This window comes from Mytilus edulis, chromosome 4 (assembly GCF_963676685.1).
Source record: "Mytilus edulis chromosome 4, xbMytEdul2.2, whole genome shotgun sequence".
NCBI lineage: Eukaryota > Metazoa > Mollusca > Bivalvia > Mytilida > Mytilidae > Mytilus > Mytilus edulis.
In genome coordinates, this window is record NC_092347.1 from 1943606 (window position 1) to 1964400 (window position 20795).

A 20795-nucleotide genomic window follows, 5' to 3' on the forward strand; every position below is an offset into this window, starting at 1 on the left:
TATAGAACTGGCCTTAGAAATCCAGTTACTCTTCAACATACTCACATTCAACAGAGCATCAAATGTTAAACTACACACATTAGTTATACAACATACCTTCCCCTCCTCTGTATAGAACTGGCCTTAGAAATCCAGTTACTCTTCAACATACTCACATTCAATAGGGCATCAAATGTTAAACTACACACATAAGTTATACAACATACCTCCCCCTCCTCTGTATAGACATAAGTTATACAACATACCTCCCCCTCCCCTGTATAGAACTGGCCTTAGAAATCCAGTTACTCTTCAACATACTCACATTCAACAGGGCATCAAATGTTAAACTACACACATAAGTTATACAACATACCTTCCCCTCCCCTGTATAGAACTGGCCTTAGAAATCCAGTTACTCTTCAACATACTCACATTCAATAGGGCATCAAATGTTAAACTACACACATAAGTTATACAACATACCTCCCCCTCCTCTGTATAGAACTGGCCTTAGAAATCCAGTTACTCTTCAACATACTCACATTCAACAGAGCATCAAATGTTAAACTACACACATAAGTTATACAACATACCTCCCCCTCCTCTGTATAGAACTGGCCTTAGAAATCCAGTTACTCTTCAACATACTCACATTCAATAGGGCATCAAATGTTAAACTACACACATAAGTTATACAACATACCTTCCCCTCCCCTGTATAGAACTGGCCTTAGAAATCCAGTTACTCTTCAACATACTCACATTCAATAGGGCATCAAATGTTAAACTACACACATAAGTTATACAACATACCTTCCCCTCCCCTGTATAGAACTGGCCTTAGAAATCCAGTTACTCTTCAACATACTCACATTCAACAGGGCATCAAATGTTAAACTACACACATAAGTTATACAACATACCTCCCCCTCCTCTGTATAGAACTGGCCTTAGAAATCCAATTACTCTTCAACATACTAACATTCAATAGGGCATCAAATGTTTTCTGCATTAGAAAAAACAATTTAATTTTGACATGATTTACATATGTTACAGGTAAGTTGTTGGTTAGATTTATTTACCTTGGTTTAAACTTTGATAGAAAATGGTTTTGAGATTTAAAATAATAAGAATTGTGCAAAAATATCTCACTAGTTAAATCACAATTGAATTTGTATCTATTAGTGTTATATGGTCTCATACAAACACATCAAAGATATATATTAGACTTATAATTCTGTATGCCAGACATGCTTTTCATGTACAGAAGACTCATCAGCAACATTTGAATAAAAAACAAGAATGTGTCCATAGTTAGGTGCTAAATAAAATTATTAAATCTTATCAAATAAATCATCATTAGAACTTTGGAACTATAAATATTTCGATAAGAATTGAGATTTTATTTACCTCTTTGACTTTTCCTGAATCAATAACAAATACCACATCATTGATAGTAATGCTGGTTTCTGCTATGTTAGTAGCTAAAATCTGAAAACATATCATTTTTGTTAATCATGTTACATCTTTAATATGAAACCTTACAACTGATTTATTACGTTATTGAAACATATAAATGGAGTCAAGCCAAGGGCAACTGAAATGTAAGACGGAAACTTCAGACGTAAGCCAAACTGTTCTACTTTTTAAAAATAATAATCTTTACAGAACTAGTTCACCCCTAACTGCCATCAGATTGAAATACATATCACATTGAGCAAAATTTGTTGCAGACAAGATTAAAATCTTTTAAACAATCTCATTACCTAAATTTTGATATATTCAACTACACTTGGTGCAATGATAAATAAATATGAATGCGATGAGATTTAAATCAAAGGGAAACAGTAAAAGTTACAATTTCTGAAAAGAGTTTCTATTGGTACTGATGATATAGTTGTATGAATTACAATTTTTTATAGGTATTAGTAACAGACTCACAATTTTCCTAACACCAGTTGGTGGTGTGTTAAAAACTTTCTTCTGGTCTGTAGATTGCATGGCTGAGTGTAAAACATACATCACATATCTATATAATAATTAAAACATAACGTTATTGTACATGTTCCCTTATAAAACAACAAAACACTGAGTATCATACATGCAATATAATTTGTATTTAGGTTATCCCAATAATGTCATGACAAAAACCTTACAGTGATTACTAAGTACCACATGTTACCATCAACCACTCAAGTCTGTAAATTTAAAGACTGGAAAACTTTTTAAAATTCCTAGAACACAGGTTCAACATTATATTTTTACCAATTACAATTCATGTCCCTGGATGTTTCAAATTAGTATTGATGATGCAAAATAATGAATGCAATCTCTTCTCTAAATCGTGCATTATAAATTAACAAATAACTCACTTATAATTTTCGAAGAATCTGTCTTCATAAATCAAGTCCCTTATTTTTACAATGTCATCATAGCCAGGCAAAAATATCAATACAGCACCTTAAATGAAATAAATGTTTCAATAATAACTAAACTACATAATATTTTGACAGCAAACATAAATATATTATCTTAATGAAAGTACAACAAGCATTCTTAAATATCTCAAGGTATATACCTAAAGAAAAAGAATATCTGAATACAATATTGGTATTTTGGTTCAACCTTGTTCAATATCGTTTGACTAATTGAAAGATTGAGAATATTAACATTTGAACTAATTTTGGTACACCCCTACATTTACAACAACACTTAAGTAAACTGCATCTTTTATTGTTATGTTTCCCTGATTAGATCGGCGTCATCAGGACCAATTTTGGAACAGTACAAAATCTGGTCCTTCAATTTCTCTTTTCCTTTGTTTCTTTTAAGAACTAGAAACTTTTCTTAAAATCCAAAAACATAAAACTAGTCATTTGAGGGCAAGCACTCTTTTAAAGAGTAGATTCACTAGATTTCAGATCAACAGAAATAATTGTAAAAAAAAAATGTAATCCATTGTGTTTCTAATTATCAAGAGGCTTTTATTCCCTAGCTGTTATATCTTTTAAGATATAGGATGTTGTTTGGTTGGTTGTTGGTGTTTGAAGCCATTTAACTTTTAGCTATATCATTGCTGGTAGTTTCCATTGGTGGAGGAAGCCCTAGTTTTACCTGTTAGAACTGTACACATTATTTCTATATAGTTTTAACTTGTACACATTATATTAATTGTTTGACTATTTGAATATAATATGTTTTGGCTTGAACTCTAAATATTTTTACCTGTTTGACTTGTACATAGTATTTTGATGAGGAGACCAAGTATTAGATCAGCATCCACTAATTCATCGTCAAAGCTATGATGATATCTACTAAGTAAATCTTTGTCCTCAGGTGACATGACATTAGAATCTAAATTGTTATCTCCCCCTGGACCCATTACAGGAACATCCCTAAAATTAGAAATATGTCACTGTAACAACTGTAGTAAGAATACATATTTTCATTTGCTATATTACCATAGATGATGGTTTTGCAAAAGATTTCACAGCTTGTGGCAAAATCAGGTCAGTTAATTCTTTTGATTTACCAGTATGTATTCTACGCATATATATATTTATAGCATGGTCAATGAAATAATATATTTAAAAACTAATTATGAATATCCATACAGTTAGGGTTTTACTCATTGTTGAAGGCTGTACATTGACCTATAGTTATTAATTTCTGTGTCATTCGATCTTGAGTTGTCTCATTGGAAATTGTACCTTCTTAATTTTATATACTGTCAAATCATAACTTTTTGTTAGATATCATTTTTTGTGAATTTTGTAGTAACCTGTTAACCCACGAATTCCAATGTCCAAGGAATTACAATTTTTTTATAAAATGTATGTAGACTTTGGCAAAACCACAAAATCAAATATCCACAAAAATTGCTATCCTCTAAAAAACTGAATCTACGGTATACTCACATATTTGCCTCTAGTAATTCACATATGTCTTCATGTTTGAACTTCTGTGCTAGATAAAGAGCAGTCCAATCATTGGAAGCTTTCACGTTTATATTAGCTCCCAAATTCAGCAGCTGTTCCACTACAGATGTAAAGCCCCGACCAGCAGCTATCATTAATGGTGTTATACTGGTATGGCTGTGTTGGTAATCAACTGAAAACAAATATAACAATGTTACAAATATGTGTCTACGGTAGCAAAACAACAACCAAAGATCAGTAAGTGGTGTAGATTAGTAAGTGGTGTTATGCTAGTAAAGCTGTGTTGGTATTTAACTGAAAACAGATATAACACTGTAACAATTATGTTTTTCTGGTTGTAAAAAAACAACCAATGGTAAGTTATCAAGTGGAGCAATACTGGTAAAGCTATGTTGATAAAGACCTCAACATGATGCAAATAAAACTGTATTAATATCATTCAGGTACTTGATCATGCTTTTTTATGTGTTGGAAAAATGAATAGTTCCTACTTACGGCTGACATTTTCACTGAGAATTAAATGAAATATTTGTGAGAAGACATCTTCTTTGCCAGTTAACCATGCTTCACTCAGCAACTGATCCAATTCATTTATTACTCCGGGTTCTAAGTTCTCTTTCTCTTCACCTAACTGTAAAACACACAATTCATTTATTACTCCAGGTTCTAAGTTCTCTTTCTCTTCACCTAACTGTAAAACAGACAATTCATTTATTACTCCAGGTTCTAAGTTCTCTTTCTCTTCACCTAACTGTAAAACACACAATTCATTTATTACTCCGGGTTCTAAGTTCTCTTTCTCTTCACCTAACTGTTAAACACACAATTCATTTATTACTCCAGGTTCTAAGTTCTCTTTCTCTTCGCCTAACTGTAAAACAGACAATTCATTTATTACTCCGGGTTCTAAGTTCTCTTTCTCTTCGCCTAACTGTAAAACAGACAATTCATTTATTACTCCGGGTTCTAAGTTCTCTTTCTCTTCGCCTAACTGTAAAACAGACAATTCATTTATTACTCCGGGTTCTAAGTTCTCTTTCTCTTCGCCTAACTGTAAAACACACAACAAATACTTCTGCTTTAATACAACAAAGCATCACCATTATTTAAATAAAGAATTTTTTACTGACTGCATTTAAAACAAAAATGCTTCTTGGACAAATGGATAGCCTGACTGATGTCTCAAGTAAGATCAAAGCGCTGTAAGCGCTGAGGGCAGTTAACCAAAAACCAAGGCAACCGTAATTATGAAAACTGTGGCAATGTTGCCTCAACATTAAACATTCATATAGTACATTCATGTTTATCTAATGATTTATTTATTAAGGCAAATAATTTATATGTTATCAAGGTTTCAAAAGCAATGCATATATCAATATATATTTTTTATGGTGAGTCTGCAGTGGTACAAGTTCCCAATGATTGCAGTTGTTCTACTTGGTAGTTAACCTTGGTTTTATTTGACTGCTAAAAGTTCAATTTGACGTAGTATGAACATGTAAAAGTATGAATGGACTGGTTTCCCTGGAAAGAAAACTGAGTTTGTGTTCTATAGTACAAAAATTATGAGACACGAATCAGACAAATGTTCACTACAACAGGGATCAAAGATGAGGTCTGACTGACTTGCCCATAGTAAATGTAAATGATTTGTTATTTTGTCCCATACATATGAATATATATAATTAAGGGGTGGGGATCTCAAAGGTTTTCAAGTTCTCAAAAAGGTAGGGGTAGGCAGAGGATTTGGGAAAAAATTTGGTTGCTTATATAGGGAATCACTGAAGCGTGACTGGAGCGGGCCCCTCTTAGGTCAGTCAATGGGCCCCACTTATGAAAATTTCTGGATCCGCCACTGTGGGTAGGGTGACCCTAGGGACTTCCCCTACATTTCATTTTATTTGTTATATTGTCCCATACATGAATATATATGGTTTAGGGGTGGGGATCTCATTGGTTTCCAAGTTCTCAAACAGGAAGGGTAGGGACTCCCCCTATATTTCATTTAATTAGTTATATTGATCCATACATGAAAATATATTGTTTTGGTGTGGGGATCTCGACCGTTTCCAAGTTCTCAAACAGGAGGGTTGGGATGACCACAGGGACTTCCCTTATATTTCATTTGATTTGTTATTGTCCCATACATGAGTATATATGGTTTAGGGGTAAGGATCTTGACCATTTCCAAGTTCTCAAACAGGAGGGTGAACAGTGACCTCAGGGACTCCCGCTATCTTTCATCTGATTTGATATATTGTCCCATACATGAATATATATGGTTTAGGGATGGGGATCTCGACCATTTTTAAATTCTAAAACAGGAGGGGTGGGGTGACCCCTAGCGACTCTTCCTATATTTCATTTGATTTTTCATATTGTCACAAACATGAATATATATGGTTAAGGGGTGTGGATCTCGACCGTTTCCAAGTTCTCAAACAGGAGGGGTGGGGTAACTCCAGGGACTCCCCCTATATTTCATTTTTTATTTATTATATTGTCCTATACTTGAATATATGCAGGGGCGGATTCAGACTGGGGAGGGTTGCGGGCTTGCACCCCCCTTAAATTTGCAAAGCATGGGTTGTTCTCAGCTTAATAAAGAAAATTTCGATAATTTTACCTCAATTTTTTTTTAGCCTCGCTCTGCTCGGCGAAAATTTAAGTTTGCGCCCCTCCTAACCTAAAATCAACCAGGAGGGGGTAGAGTGGCCCAAAGAATGCCACCTATATATCATATGATTTACTTACATTAAGGTATATATAATAAAGTTGCATTATTTGTGAAAATAAAGAATGAAACTTTCAGCTACTTTAATTGACCCTTCAAAATTGAGAAAAAACAAATAACCCCTCGAAATTGCAGTAATATGTTTACACTTTAAAAGCATCTCACATGCATTATCATCATTTATCATTTATAAAGAAAATTTAGACTGTGACCATGAACATGTATATTGTTAGATATACTGTTCGTAGCTGTCACGTTGTATTGGATTTTTAAATTAAAATTTATCAAAAAGTAATTTTTAGTTTCTGAATAAAATATTTTTCTGCTTTTTCTTTCTTTTACATATATCTTTTGGTTTACAATATAAGTGTTTATATTCATTTACCATGCATAGATGTATTTTTTCACCTGCTTGGATTTATTTTGTAAATGATCGTCAAACCTGGAATTACCCTTATTCGCTTCCAGAAATCGGATCCGATTCTGTAAAATTTTGTCTTCACGGCCGCCATTGTTATGTGTTTACAATGTTGTTTTTGTCAATCAGATACGATTTTACTCGAATTTATACAATATTTGTCGTTGATTTTCTGTATAAAGCTAGCGGTTGAACAAAATGAACATCGCCGTCATGAATAATAATGATAAAAATAAGTTTTTAGCTCGTTTTATTGGAGACTTTGGTGAACATGGTGAAAAGGTTTGCAAAGTAATTTCTTATTTTCTTTCAAATTTAAGGCGACTACGTCGGGCGTAACTAGTAACCAACTATCCTTGTCGAAATTCCCCTTGCAAAAGTGGAAGGTCTCGGACCACCGCTAATTTGCACACCTGCCTCCAAATTGAAAAGCTATGAAAATTTCTTTTTCTAATTTGAAATTGCCGCCAACAGCATGAACAGTTGAATTATACAATAGACTACTGACGTAGCTGTACTACGTATTGATGACAAACAATATTCCTACGACTTTTGTCATTTTGGAAATCTAAACTGCTTGTCTTAAGAGATTTTCGGCGATTAAATATTTCATACAATTGTTCTTGGACATCTTAGCTAAAAGCACAAGTCATAATGAACTACACAAGGATTTTTAATAAGCACTACTTCCTATGTGTAACTTTAAAACTTTTGGATAAATCGACGATCATTTAAGGTTTTTCTGGTCATTTTTTTTGTAATCCAGAATAAAAAGTATTAACAAATTGTTCAATTAGTTATATATAACATAGTAACAAGCTAGATAATAACAATGGCAAGTATTTCAGGATTTATTTAGTAGAACACAAATCTAGGGTGCTCGCATAATGCAGCTTAACTGCATAAAAATGATGTTAGGTGCTCTTTTCTCAACAAATGCCTGTCCTATTGCCAAGTGGTGGTTAAAGTAATTCATACTAAATACTAATAGTAGTTTTACAGCTATTGAAGACTATTACTATTACCTCATACACTAGTGCATACCTCTGTAATGTTGTCAGTATTACTGTGTATAACACTGTCATCATTATCATCCTCTAAATCTTCTTCATCAGCACATATCTGTGAACACCATTGTTTTAGTTCTTCATTCTGTTTTTCAACTTGATCTTTTTCTTTCTTCAGTTTATTCATCACTTTGTTTGTATAACCAGACCTTAAATTCAATTTTAGTAGTAAACCAATTGCTTGAAAATATTTGTTTAATACTAAATAATAGGCAAACCACAGTTTATCACTAAAAAAAGTTTCAAAAATATCTCTTATCTCTCATTTAGAAGTTGTGTATACAAAAGAAAAAATAATGAAAATTCAAAAATAATGAAAATGAATTTTCATTGGGCAGAGGGGTAGATGATGTTAAGAAATTTTCCCTTTTTTTTAGTTAATTATTTAAATTTGATAATGCCAATGAATACTGTTGAGTCAATATCTTACCATTTTAACACATCTTCTAGATAATATTCCTTTACTTCAAACAGACTTCCTGGAACTGAAAGAGGAAAAGTCACAATTAACATATTGTGCAGGTAATGGGATATAGATGGTTTTGTTTGCTAAGTTGATTGCCTTTTTAATTATATGGTTGCAATGTATGTAGAAAAGGTGTAAAATAATGGGAGATAACTCAAGAATTCAACAACATTTAAATAAGATGGAAACTTGATAATTTAACGACACTCTAATAGAAATTTTTAAATTGATTTTTCATTTGAAAACTATTTGTACATACACTTATAAACATGCATGCCTTTTAAAATTTTATAAACAGGTCTAACCTGACACTACAGGACAACCATTCATATATTTAACAAACAAATCAATGTTTAATGCTGCACTCATCAAAACAACTTTCAGACCAGGATATTTCTCAAGTAAGTCTCTGACCGCTATTAACAGAAAGTCACTGAATCTGTCTCGTTCATGTATCTCATCCTGAAAATGAAAGCAGCAGACAAAAGATTCTGAATTAGATCATTATACATTATGATAAAACAGTCTGTTTTTTTCTGTGCATTTATTAATGTTCAAAGGTGACTAACATTACAACTATGAAGGAACTCTTGAAGTGGAATCTAAATCTTACTTTTACATGAAATGAATGTACCAAAATAACGTGCGCAACCTTTGACATCAAATCAATTTTCCACAAATACGATATTTAATATCTGATATCAAATAAACTTATAAAAAAATATGTAACCACTGGCAACAAATAAACTTACCAAAATAATGTGTGTAACCTCTGCCATTGATTCTGTTGATCCCATCAGGGTTCTTAACAATACACCGTTAGTACAGAATGTCAGTAGTGTCTTGGGTGATACTCTGAAACATATGACAACATATTTTTTTAACTAATGGTTCATTAAAATTTTGCAAAATCTTCCCAATAAAGAATTGGTATATTTCTAATATTTGAAGAAATTCCTTGCGACTGGAGATCTTGTTTTCACCTTTTCATTTATCTATAAATATTTCACCAAACTTAAAAAGTGATTTCCCCCTCCCCTTTTTACAGAAAATACAACAGTATGCAAAACAAAACTAATATATATTAGACTAACTTGCTTTCCAATCTGATCTGATATCCAACAGTTTGTCCTATTTTTTCTCCCCTCTCAGCAGCAACTCTCTCAGCAATACTTAGAGCAGCTATTCTTCTGGGTTGTGTACAGAATATTCTACACACTTTATTTTCCTCCTGGCAATAGTCTAAAATCATCTGAGGAACCTAAAACAAAAGTGAAATTCAATTAGTCCAAAACACATAATTTTGAAAAAATTTACTAGAACAGAACCAAACGTTAACTCGATATATAACTCATCATAGAAGACTAACAAGAATGTGTTCCCAGTACAGGGATGCCCCATCCACACTACCATGAAAATTGGGAAAACATCTAATTTGGCATTAAAATTAGAAAGATCATATCATAGGGAACATGTGTACTAAGTTTCAAGTTGATTGGACTTTTACTTCATCAAGAACTACCTCGACCAAAAACTTTAACCTGAAGCGGGACAGACAGACGGAAGAACTGACGCACAGACCAGAAAACATAATGCCCATAAATTGGGCATAAAAATAAGCTAAAAATGTGAAAGTGTTTAGAAAAAAAAGTCGGTTTAACTGTTTGCTGCCATCTCTTGACCATCAAATAGTTTTTTTTTATAGTGTTTGATTATATCTAGTAAGTGAAATAAGATTACCTGTGTAGTTTTCCCAGACCCAGTTTCACCAGAAACTAAGATGGCCTGGTTACTGTTCATAGCCTCCATGATTTCTGTTTTAAATTTAAATACTGGTAAAGTTTCTCTGAAGGTATCAAGATCAGAACTGCCACGCTCTGGTGGTATTTGAGCTACTCCATTATTTAATTTACCAATTGTTGTCTTGTTCAGTTCCTTTGTTACTGAAAAATCAATTTAAATTTTTCTTTAATTTACAATCAACTTATTCTAACTACAAAGAAGGCAGTTCAAAATATCTATGCAGCTATTAATGTGTAGCAGAGTGATTTTTATGATCATTTTATATATTGTAAAAATCATCTATTTAATTACTATATTTATGATAAAAGCTCAATTATATATTTTGAATATTGTATTAAATTATTACTTGCAAACCTTACTTATATGTATAGTAATATTCACGTTATTTTCTATGAATATTCATTAGGGATTTACTTAAATCATTGTATCTGATTGGTTGTTAATATTTCGCGGTCAAGTTTAATTTCCTTTGTTTTGTACCTGTATATTTCCACGGACGATAGCCATGACAGTCCATTGAATTTATGTCTGTTTATATTGACCACATAGTTTACCTGTAAACCTTATATATTTTGGACAACATTATTATAGAATACTGTAAGTTACTTCTTTATTAACATTATTTAAATTTTAACGTAAATGATATTCTAGTAAAGTTTCTATTTGTCTTATAATGTTCTCCTCATATCGCATACATAAAACACAAGTACACAAGATGTACGTGAAAGTATTTTATTAAGCTATAAGTATATGATTTTATAATCTACAGTATATTTGCCACGGTAGAATTGTATTGTTAATTTGCGTAATTACTATTTGATTATTGTCATGAATAGTCTATATTTTATAAATGACGGCTTATTAAGTAAAAGACAGAAAAGTGTTTCCATTTATATAAAGTAATAGTTTTGTAGTAAATAGCTTTTATCAAGTACAAGTATGAATGAGTAAAGAATATTTGTTACATTGTATATTTTTATAATTAGAGTCCGAGTATTTATGTTCTTATTTTGGTTTCAGGACTCCATGTAATGTGTAATTATATAGGACACATGATTGCGTGATGTTTATATGATGTGCCGTTAACCTTACTAGTACAACTCTCTCCACAAGTGGTAAGAGTATATTTATTTATAGTTTGACATTGTTTATATTGTATTGTAAACATGAGTTACCTCCTGTTAATTTGGAGCTTTTAACGAATCAATAATATTGACATCATTAGTCTTTATGATTATTATATTTGCAACTTTATGATTGTTGTATGATATTATGTATTTGATTATTATACGTATATGGACCATAATTTGCTATTGGGCTCCGTTTCCTATAACTATAGAAAAGTGATAAAATTTGAATTACTGTAAGAAAAGTTGTAACTACATCTAAAGATGCCATTATTTTTATTAACATACAAGTGTATGCTACTCTTCCCTAGAAAAAAATTGAAATATACGAATTTCAAAGATTCTACAACCGTATTTTTGTGTCGTTTCTCGCGTTACTTTTTGCTTCCGAAGAGCATAACGCTGACTGATTTATAGATAATCTTCACCGGCAAATTCGTAACTTTTGCTTTCAAATAACAAAGAACATCGACCAATAAGAATAGTGAGAAGAAAATGCAGAGAACTATAAGTATTTATGTAGCAGATGTAAGAACAGTGGCGTGATTTTTGTGTCCGATTTCGTAACGCAAATTTTAGATGATGTAATCTGCTTTGTTGTAATAGAATTCTTAAAAACAATATGCAAATATGAACTCTCGCGAGATGTTAAAACAGGTAAATCAGAGATGATTTACATTCTTGTTTTGATCTTCGTAATAATTAAGTAAGAAAATGACGTTATCGTTATGCGTTACATTTCACACGAAACAGAAGTCCAGTTATTTATTAAAATTGTTTTTGTCCTTAAGTTCTAATCATTTCCGGTCATACGTGAAACATGTGACTAACATGTGATCACGCCCTTACAGCCGGACATACGATATACTAGTTCTAAACATTGTTTTTGTTTCCAACGGGATGTTAGCAAACATAATCTGTAGACTTGTTTCGACTTGTTTAAAAAAGGAAAATACAATTTTCAAAGAGATTGCGCCGGGGGTCTATTATTATTCCTATGTGCATAATGTTACATACGATCTTGTGTGAAAATAAATGCCCAATGACTTGACAAAATCGATTTCAAATTTGACCGACGTTTAAACACACTACGTTTCCCAATAACGATGTAAAGGGTCCTTGGAAAATTCAATCGAAATTACGTCTCTTATCATGGTGCCGATGTTCGTTGGATTGATTTTGCTTCAGCAGTAAATATTACTGGATATTTTAGGTGAATAAAGATAATTAAATGAAAAATGAATGTTAATATACCGTTACACTAGGAATGTACAAAGTTGGTAACTTTGTCACAATTTTTAATTATTTTTTTTTATTCATGTTCTGCAAACACTTTTCAGAAACGCAATAAACTTGTCAAAGGAAAAGTAAACTTTTACCAGGCATGACTTGAAAGGAAGTACTTTATTGATTTTATCCCACTAAAGTAGGTTAAAATGTGGAAACCATGTAGATGGTGTACAGGTCACAAATATCACATGGTGCCTATTTTAAAGATTATAATTCCAAGTTAAAAGTTTTTTTCTTTACTGGATTTAAAGAATTTTACATTGCCAATGATTTGGAATAAATTTTATATAACTGGAATTTCAAAACCAAATATAAATATATTTTTTTGGCCAAAACATCAAGATACAACGATTATGGTATCCTGTATCAATGAAGAAAATATGGAAAATTCTGAATAAATTGTACTAATTGTTTTCAAAACAAGCACATATTTAGGAGTTTTATAATACTGTTACATTTAAGATGGATTTTAAGAAAAAGTATACTGTTCAGATTATTTTAAGCAGATTTTGCAATAAAATAAAACTAAAAAAATGCTTTCGGTTTCTTATGGTTTCCTGTCACGTTTAAAAAAAACTTTAATATAACATTGAAAATAGATTTTAAATATTAACATGAAGCAAGTAACACTAGTAATGGTGTTTATTTATGCCTTTTGAATTATATTCTGCAAAATAAAGAAAATAAAGATTGGTTTCCTGTTTGGTTTCCTGTCATGTAAACGGTGAATCAAAATGTATTAATTTTTTCTCGAAAAACTCAATTGTTCCATTCATACTATTCTAAAACCAACACAACCCACAAAATAAAAGTTAAAATTTTAGAATTTATAAAAAAGGATACAAAAAGAAACCAAAGGCCGAATACCAAATTATGGTCCATATTATATATTTTAATGAAGTTATTATAAATAAATGTAGATATAACGTTTGTAAGGTAAACCCGTAGTGAATACACATAATTTTTAAACAGTGCATTCCAATGTAGTGTATATAATTATCTTATTGTAACAGTACATGTGACACCCGATGTCAATTTCATTGAATGTAAACATTTAACATTTTCTACTTGCAATACATTTAACTCTCCACACATTGTTAATTACTAGTATATGTAATATTCATGATATTTGTCATTATAATTCCGTATTATATTATAATCTGTGATATTCCATAAAAGTATATATTTATGTTATATGAAATAGCTTGTTATTTATATATGTTGTATTGCTATTTCATACTTGTTTTTATCTACTGGTACAATAAAGCATCAGAACCCTTAGCTCTCGTTAGTTGTTATTCCAAGCATAGAAAACAACCTACTAAAAATGTACATTATGAAACTGTTCAACAAAACTGATTTAATAGGTATTGACCAAGTATTGGTCATAAAATTCCTGTTTTTACCTTTTACTGAAATTCATGACTAATAAAATAAATGAAATTCCATCACAAGCTGTTTTCCTATAGCTAGTTACTAGAATATTTGGAGAAATGTAGAATTAATTTTTTTTCTCAAAAAATCAAAAGATACAATGACCCTATAATATAATATTTTTAAAGCGCCACCTTCAATATCTAAGTACAAAGGAGAAACTACATTAGTGATAATTATTTTACAAGAGAGAAAAATTCACAAGAGAGATTACTCTGTCATCACGACAAAGATTGAAGATTGAAGATTTTTTTTTTTTTTTTTAAATATGGATTTGCCTACAGTTTTGTTTCTTTTTGTTTTAAAGTGGCCATACTCTCTTTTCACAGTAAGGGTCGTTGTATCTTCTGATTCTGATCCTTGTTTTCAATGTTGTTTGATCAAACATAACCGCCTTGATACTGAGGCCATGCAAATATTGCATGATAACCAATTTAATAAACATCTACATCAAAAATCAAGATTGTGAAAAACAAGAATGAGATATCTTATGAATCTCTTACCTTCATTGACAGAAATTCTTTCAGTTTTTGGTAACAAGTCTTGTCTTTCTTTACTTGTGAGAGGAAATCTTTGAAGAAGGCTATGTATTTGTTGTCTTGAATTTCTGACCATGTGAAGACTAGCTGCTGACTGAGTGGCCAAACTCCCTTCTTTCTTATAAACAGTTAGGTACCTGCTCGACCTCTTCCTATAGAATACTCATAATGATCAATTTCTTCAAACAACACAATATTCTAAGATATATCAATACTTTAAGGAAATAGATTTGTTGTTATTATAAAAAAGAAGATGTGGTATGATAGCCAATGAAAGCCTGTAATTTAGTGGTTGTCATTTGTTGATGTGCTACATATTTGTTTTTGTTCATTTTTTTGAAAATAAATTAGGCCATTATTTTTCTCGTTTGAATTGTTTTACATTGTTATTTCGGGGCCTTTTATAGCTGACTATGCGATATGGGCTTTGCTCATTGTTATAGACGGCACAGTGACCTATAGTTGTTAATTTTTGTGTCATTTGGTCTCTCCTGGAGAGTTGTCTCGTTGGCAATCACACCATATCTTCTTTTTTATATTCACTACTAGATGTTCTTTGTAAATTTGTGATCTTAAGTTACTACCACATCGATTATAAACCACATCATCTTTTATTCATACAAATATCCTGATGTGTATATAACCCAACAACAGATCACATGACTTACCCACTACTTTTTGTATGAAATCCCATTCCCTGACACAGCCTATGAACATAGGCTCTTTCTGTGGCTGTTAATGAAGATGGAAATTCCAGTACTACAAAGAAAATATTAACATGTATACTATAGTATAGTAACAAGAGTTAGTATTAAGAAATGACTCAATCAGTATTATTTATTTTTTTATAAAATTCATTTGATATGAAACTGTATAATTCTGTCTGAAAAACACATTTAATACCTTTCAATACCTGCTTGTGTATCATTTGGTTTGTAACTTTAAATACCTCTTTGAGTGTCATGTATCTTGAACCTTCAATATATTTAATACCATTTTTTGCATCATTTAGCTTAAACATTAAATTACCTTTTGTGAATGATTTATCTTACAACTTTTCAATACCCTCTTGTGCATTATTTAGCTTTAACCATTCAAAACCCATTTGTACATCATTTAGCATGTACCTTTCAATATCCTTTTGTGTATCATTTAGAGCTTGTACCTTTCAATATCCTTTTGTGTATCATTTAGATTTTATCTTTTAATATCTTTTAGTGTGCATCATTTAGCTTGAACCATCAATACCCTTTTGTACATCATTTAGCTTTTAGCATTCAAAACTTTTCAATACTTTTTGCAGATCATTTAGCCTGAACCATCAATACCCTTTTGTACATCATTTAGCTTTTAGCATTCAAAACTTTTCAATACTTTTTGCAGATCATTTAGCCTGAACCTTCAATACCTTTTTGTGTTTCATTTAGTGTAAACCAATCCATACCCTTTTGTGCATCATTTAACTTGAATTATTCGTGCGACATCTTATGTTTGTATGTGTGTATGTTTGTGTATGTCTTATTTGTTACAATTGTATATTTGTACTTATGAACTTGCTTATATGTTTTATAAATCATTACTTCAGATATAATCATGGATAATAATGTAACGATATTATCAATGAATGTGAGGGGTCTTTTTTCAAACTCCAAAAAGAGGGCAGATGTTTTTGATTGGGCTAGGAGTAAAAATACTTCCATAGTGTGTTTTCAGGAAACTCATAGCAATAAAGACATTGAAAAATACTGGGAGGATGAATGGGGAAATAAGTGCTTTTTCAGTCATAAAGACAGTAAAAGTGCAGGTGTCTCGGTTATGTTTAAAAAGGGTCTGGATTTTGTTGTGCATAATTCTATTATTGATGATAATGGTCGTTACATTATTTTTGATATAACAATTTTTTCACAAAGATTAAGTTTTGCATGTTTGTATGGTTATAATACAGATGAACCTTCATTCTTTGACACAATAATGCAGAATATTTTAATCTTTAAAAACACCAGTGTTTTACTATGTGGTGACTGGAATGTTGTATTAGATAAATTTATGGATACATATAATATCAAACATAATAGAAACCCTAACTCCCGTAAAAAAATTGATGAAATCATTGATGTTTTTGAACTACTTGATCCTTGGCGTACATGCTATCCAGAAGATAGGAAATATACCTGGCGTCAGTCCTCACCAATAAAACAAAGTCGCCTTGATTATTTTTTAATTTCAGAAGACCTTTTTTCACTTATGAAGAATACCATTATCATTCCTGGTTATAGAACAGACCATTCAGCAATTCTTTTCACCTTCTCAGCTTGTTTAGAGAAACGGGGCAAAAGTTATTGGAAATTTAACTCTCAGTTACTTAGAGATGCAGATTATACAAAAATGGTTAAATCATGTATTAATGATACTATTTTGGAATACCATCTGTCAGGTGATATGGAAAATCTTCTTTCTGTTGAGTTGTCATGTAATGATCAAACATTTTTTGAAATATTAAAAATGAAGATTAGATCCTTGTCAATAAATTACAGCATTAATAAATCCAGAGAGGAAAAAAATGTCACTATCAAACTTGAAAATGATATTTTATATTTTGAAAGTATTATGAATCTTTCTCCAAATGATGAGGTTCAAAAATCTTTATTTGAAAAAAAACTTGAACTAGAAAATTGTAGACAAAAGAAAGTTGAAGGCTTGCTGCTAAGATCTCGAGCTAACTGGCATGAGAATGGTGAAAAGTGTACAAATTATTTTTGTAAATTAGAAAAGAAAAATTTTATTAAGAAAACCATAACAGAACTTATTGATGATAAAGGTCAGCATATTTCAGAGCAATCAAAAATTCTGATGGAACAACAAAATTTTTATAAAAATTTGTACAAGCAAAAAATTAGATTGCAATGATACATCATTTTTTAATCATAACATTAAGCTTACAGAAGAACAAAGTGATCTTTGTGAAGGAAATTTAACTTTTAAAGAATGTGCTGAATCTTTAAAATTTATGACAAATGGTAAAAGTCCTGGTTCTGACGGGTATTCTGTAGATTTTTATAAATTTTTTTGGAAAGATATTGGCCCTTTTGTCTTTAGATCTCTTCACTTTGGATATGCGGGGGGTAAATTTTCTGATTTTCAGTATCAAAGTATAATAACTTGCATTCCTAAAGAGGGAAAAGACAGACAGTATATTAGTAACTGGCGTCCTATTAGTCTTTTGAATACTGATATGAAAATAGCTTCTGCTGTTATAGCTAATAGACTTAAACCCGTTTTACCATTTATCATAAGTGACACACAAAAAGGTTTCATTAAAGACAGATTTATGGGTGAGAACACACGCCTTTTATATGATTTGATGCACTATCTTGAGGAAAATAATAAGACAGGTCTTTTACTACTTGTTGATTTTGAAAAGGCATTTGATTCCTTGGAATGGTTATTTTTAAAAAATACTTTGAAAAGCTTTAATTTTGGGCATTCTTTATGTAGATGGTTTGAAACTTTATACTCAGGGGCATCAAGTTGTGTTATAAATAATGGACACATGTCTAAGTTTTTTCATTTAGAAAGAGGTTGCAGACAAGGAGATCCTCTTTCTCCCTATTTATTTATAATTGGGGTTGAATTATTATCTTTGAAATTAAAAGGTAATCCTGACATAAGGGGAATTACTATCAATGATGATGAATCACTTTTAAGCATGTACGCAGATGACACATTCCTTATGTTAGATGGAAGGGAAATATCGTTGAGGGAAACACTTTCATGTTTTGAATCTTTTTATAAAATTTCAGGTTTGAAAATAAATGCTTCAAAGACAAAAGCACTATGGGTTGGAAGTAAAAAATATTCTGATCTTATTTTATGTCCAGACTTAAAACTTCATTGGTCACATTCAAATTTTAAACTTTTGGGGATTGAGTTTTCTTTAGATTTAAGCTGTATCACAGAAATTAATTTTGCTAAGAAAATTAAAGAGGTCTCTGCAATTCTGAAGAGCTGGCAACATCGAAAACTCACATTATTAGGAAAAATTACAGTAATTAAATCACTTGCTCTTTCAAAGTTGGTCCATTTATTGACTGCATTACCAAACCTATCACACTCCAGGTTAACAGAGCTCACTTCATTATTTTATGATTTCATATGGAATGGAAAACCAGACAGAATTAAGCGAAACACACTTGTTGGTAATATTTCACAAGGTGGACTTAATATGGTACATCTTCATTCATTTAATATCTATTTGAAAATTAGTTGGATAAAAAGACTGCTGGCAAACCCTAGCGGTGGCTGGCAGCAGTTGTTACTGGCAGACCTTATGCAGTATGGGGGTGAAAGGGTTTTAAATCTTCAGAAAGAAAAGCTGATTGAGATTGCTAAAAGATGTAAAAATTCTTTCTGGAAGGATGTTTTACTATGCTTTTCCGCTGCAAAACCTATTACTGAGATTTCTGTCAGTGACATTTTATCCTTAGATATTTTGAACTTTTCTTCTTTGGATGATTTCCCATATTACATTCAATGGGAAAAGGGGTGTGTGCAGTCAGTAGGTGACCTTATTAATCGTGAAAATAGATTTTTTATAAATTTGAGCAATTTCAAGAAAAAGTACAAACCAACAATTTTATTAAATATTATGGTTTGATATCAAAAATTCCTAACGCTATGAAAAAATGCCTTAAAGATAACTGTCAAAATCAAGATTTAGATAAGTCTAACACTGGTGATACTTTCTTAAAAAAAATCAGGTGTAATGTGAAAGCCAAATTTATATATAAAAACTTAGTAGATGAAGTTATTCAACTACCAACAATTAAATTTTTGAAATGGGCAGAGCTGTTAGTTATTGATACTACAGAATGGTCAGAGTATTTCATGATAACAAAAACGTCTTGTAGAGATGCTTATTTAAGAACCTTTCAATATAAATTTTTGCATAGAATTATAGCAACTAATACCTTTTTGTACAAAATCAAATTAAAAGATACCAAGTTATGTACTTTTTGTAAACTTGGAGAAGAAACCATTGAACACCTGTTTTTTGAATGCCCAATAACTTTTCAATTGTGGCAGTCTTTTTCCAATATTGTGAAACTATTTTTTGTAAATTTTAATCTCAACAAAGAGAATGTATTTCTTGGTTGCAAACATGAAAGTTTATTATTGAATCTGCTAATCATAATTACAAAGAATTATATATACAAATGTAAATTGAATGAAACAAAACCCAATATGATCGAGTTAAAGAATAAAATAAAGAAATACCAATTTCTTGAAAATCATATTGCAAAGAAAAATGATAAAGTCCAAGTTTGTGAAAAATTTTGGTCTCCTTTACATGTAATATTTAACTAAGTATTGTTTTCATATTATCTATGTTTAGTTCAGAGAAAAGAAATAATTTATAAATTATGAGCAAATTTGTTTCTTTAAAAAAACTTGTATTAAAAAGTAAGTCATGATACATATTGTAGCAAAACAGATGAGTGAAAGTATTAGTGTTGTATGTGAGTAAGTCAGAGAGAGAGAGAGGAGAGATAAATCAAATACAATTTATATGTAACCTAAATTATTTTTATTGTTAAAAATTAATTAGTCAGAGATTCTTTTTGTATATATTGCTATATTTTTTTTCTTATATATTCTGTATTTACCCCTTGACACCATTGTCAGGTGGTAGCTATATATATAGTGTAATGGGGTGTGTAAAATCCTGACTATTGAAAAACAAATAAAAGATAAAAAAAAACTTGAATTATTTGTTACCTTTTGTACATCATTTAGCTTTAACAATTAAAAACTTTTCAATACTTTTTCTGGATCAATTAGCCTGAACCTTCAATACCTCTTGTGTATCACTTAGTTTGAAACTTTTTGTGCATCATAATGACATTTAGTAAATGATGATTTAGTTTGAACTTTTCAATAACATTTTGTGAATCATTCAGTTTGAACCTTGCAAAACATTTTTGTGTATCATTTATCTCA

General features: G+C 30.9%; 1 protein-coding gene across 1 annotated transcript in view; it reads right to left on the reverse strand.

Moving 5' to 3' along the window:
• The window catches only part of LOC139518713 (3'-5' RNA helicase YTHDC2-like), a 48055-nt gene that overhangs the window by 24617 nt on the left and 2643 nt on the right, over nucleotides 1–20795 (reverse strand). The window contains exons 3-17 of the mRNA XM_071310190.1: nucleotides 15467–15557; nucleotides 14763–14950; nucleotides 10346–10548; nucleotides 9700–9866; nucleotides 9358–9460; nucleotides 8911–9067; nucleotides 8570–8624; nucleotides 8117–8288; nucleotides 4416–4551; nucleotides 3900–4092; nucleotides 3208–3377; nucleotides 2355–2442; nucleotides 1924–2011; nucleotides 1393–1473; nucleotides 906–988 (exon numbers count right to left, since the gene is read on the reverse strand). Coding sequence (XP_071166291.1) covers nucleotides 906–988; nucleotides 1393–1473; nucleotides 1924–2011; nucleotides 2355–2442; nucleotides 3208–3377; nucleotides 3900–4092; nucleotides 4416–4551; nucleotides 8117–8288; nucleotides 8570–8624; nucleotides 8911–9067; nucleotides 9358–9460; nucleotides 9700–9866; nucleotides 10346–10548; nucleotides 14763–14950; nucleotides 15467–15557 — 1975 coding nt within the window. The remainder of the gene's footprint in view (nucleotides 1–905; nucleotides 989–1392; nucleotides 1474–1923; nucleotides 2012–2354; nucleotides 2443–3207; nucleotides 3378–3899; nucleotides 4093–4415; nucleotides 4552–8116; nucleotides 8289–8569; nucleotides 8625–8910; nucleotides 9068–9357; nucleotides 9461–9699; nucleotides 9867–10345; nucleotides 10549–14762; nucleotides 14951–15466; nucleotides 15558–20795) is intronic.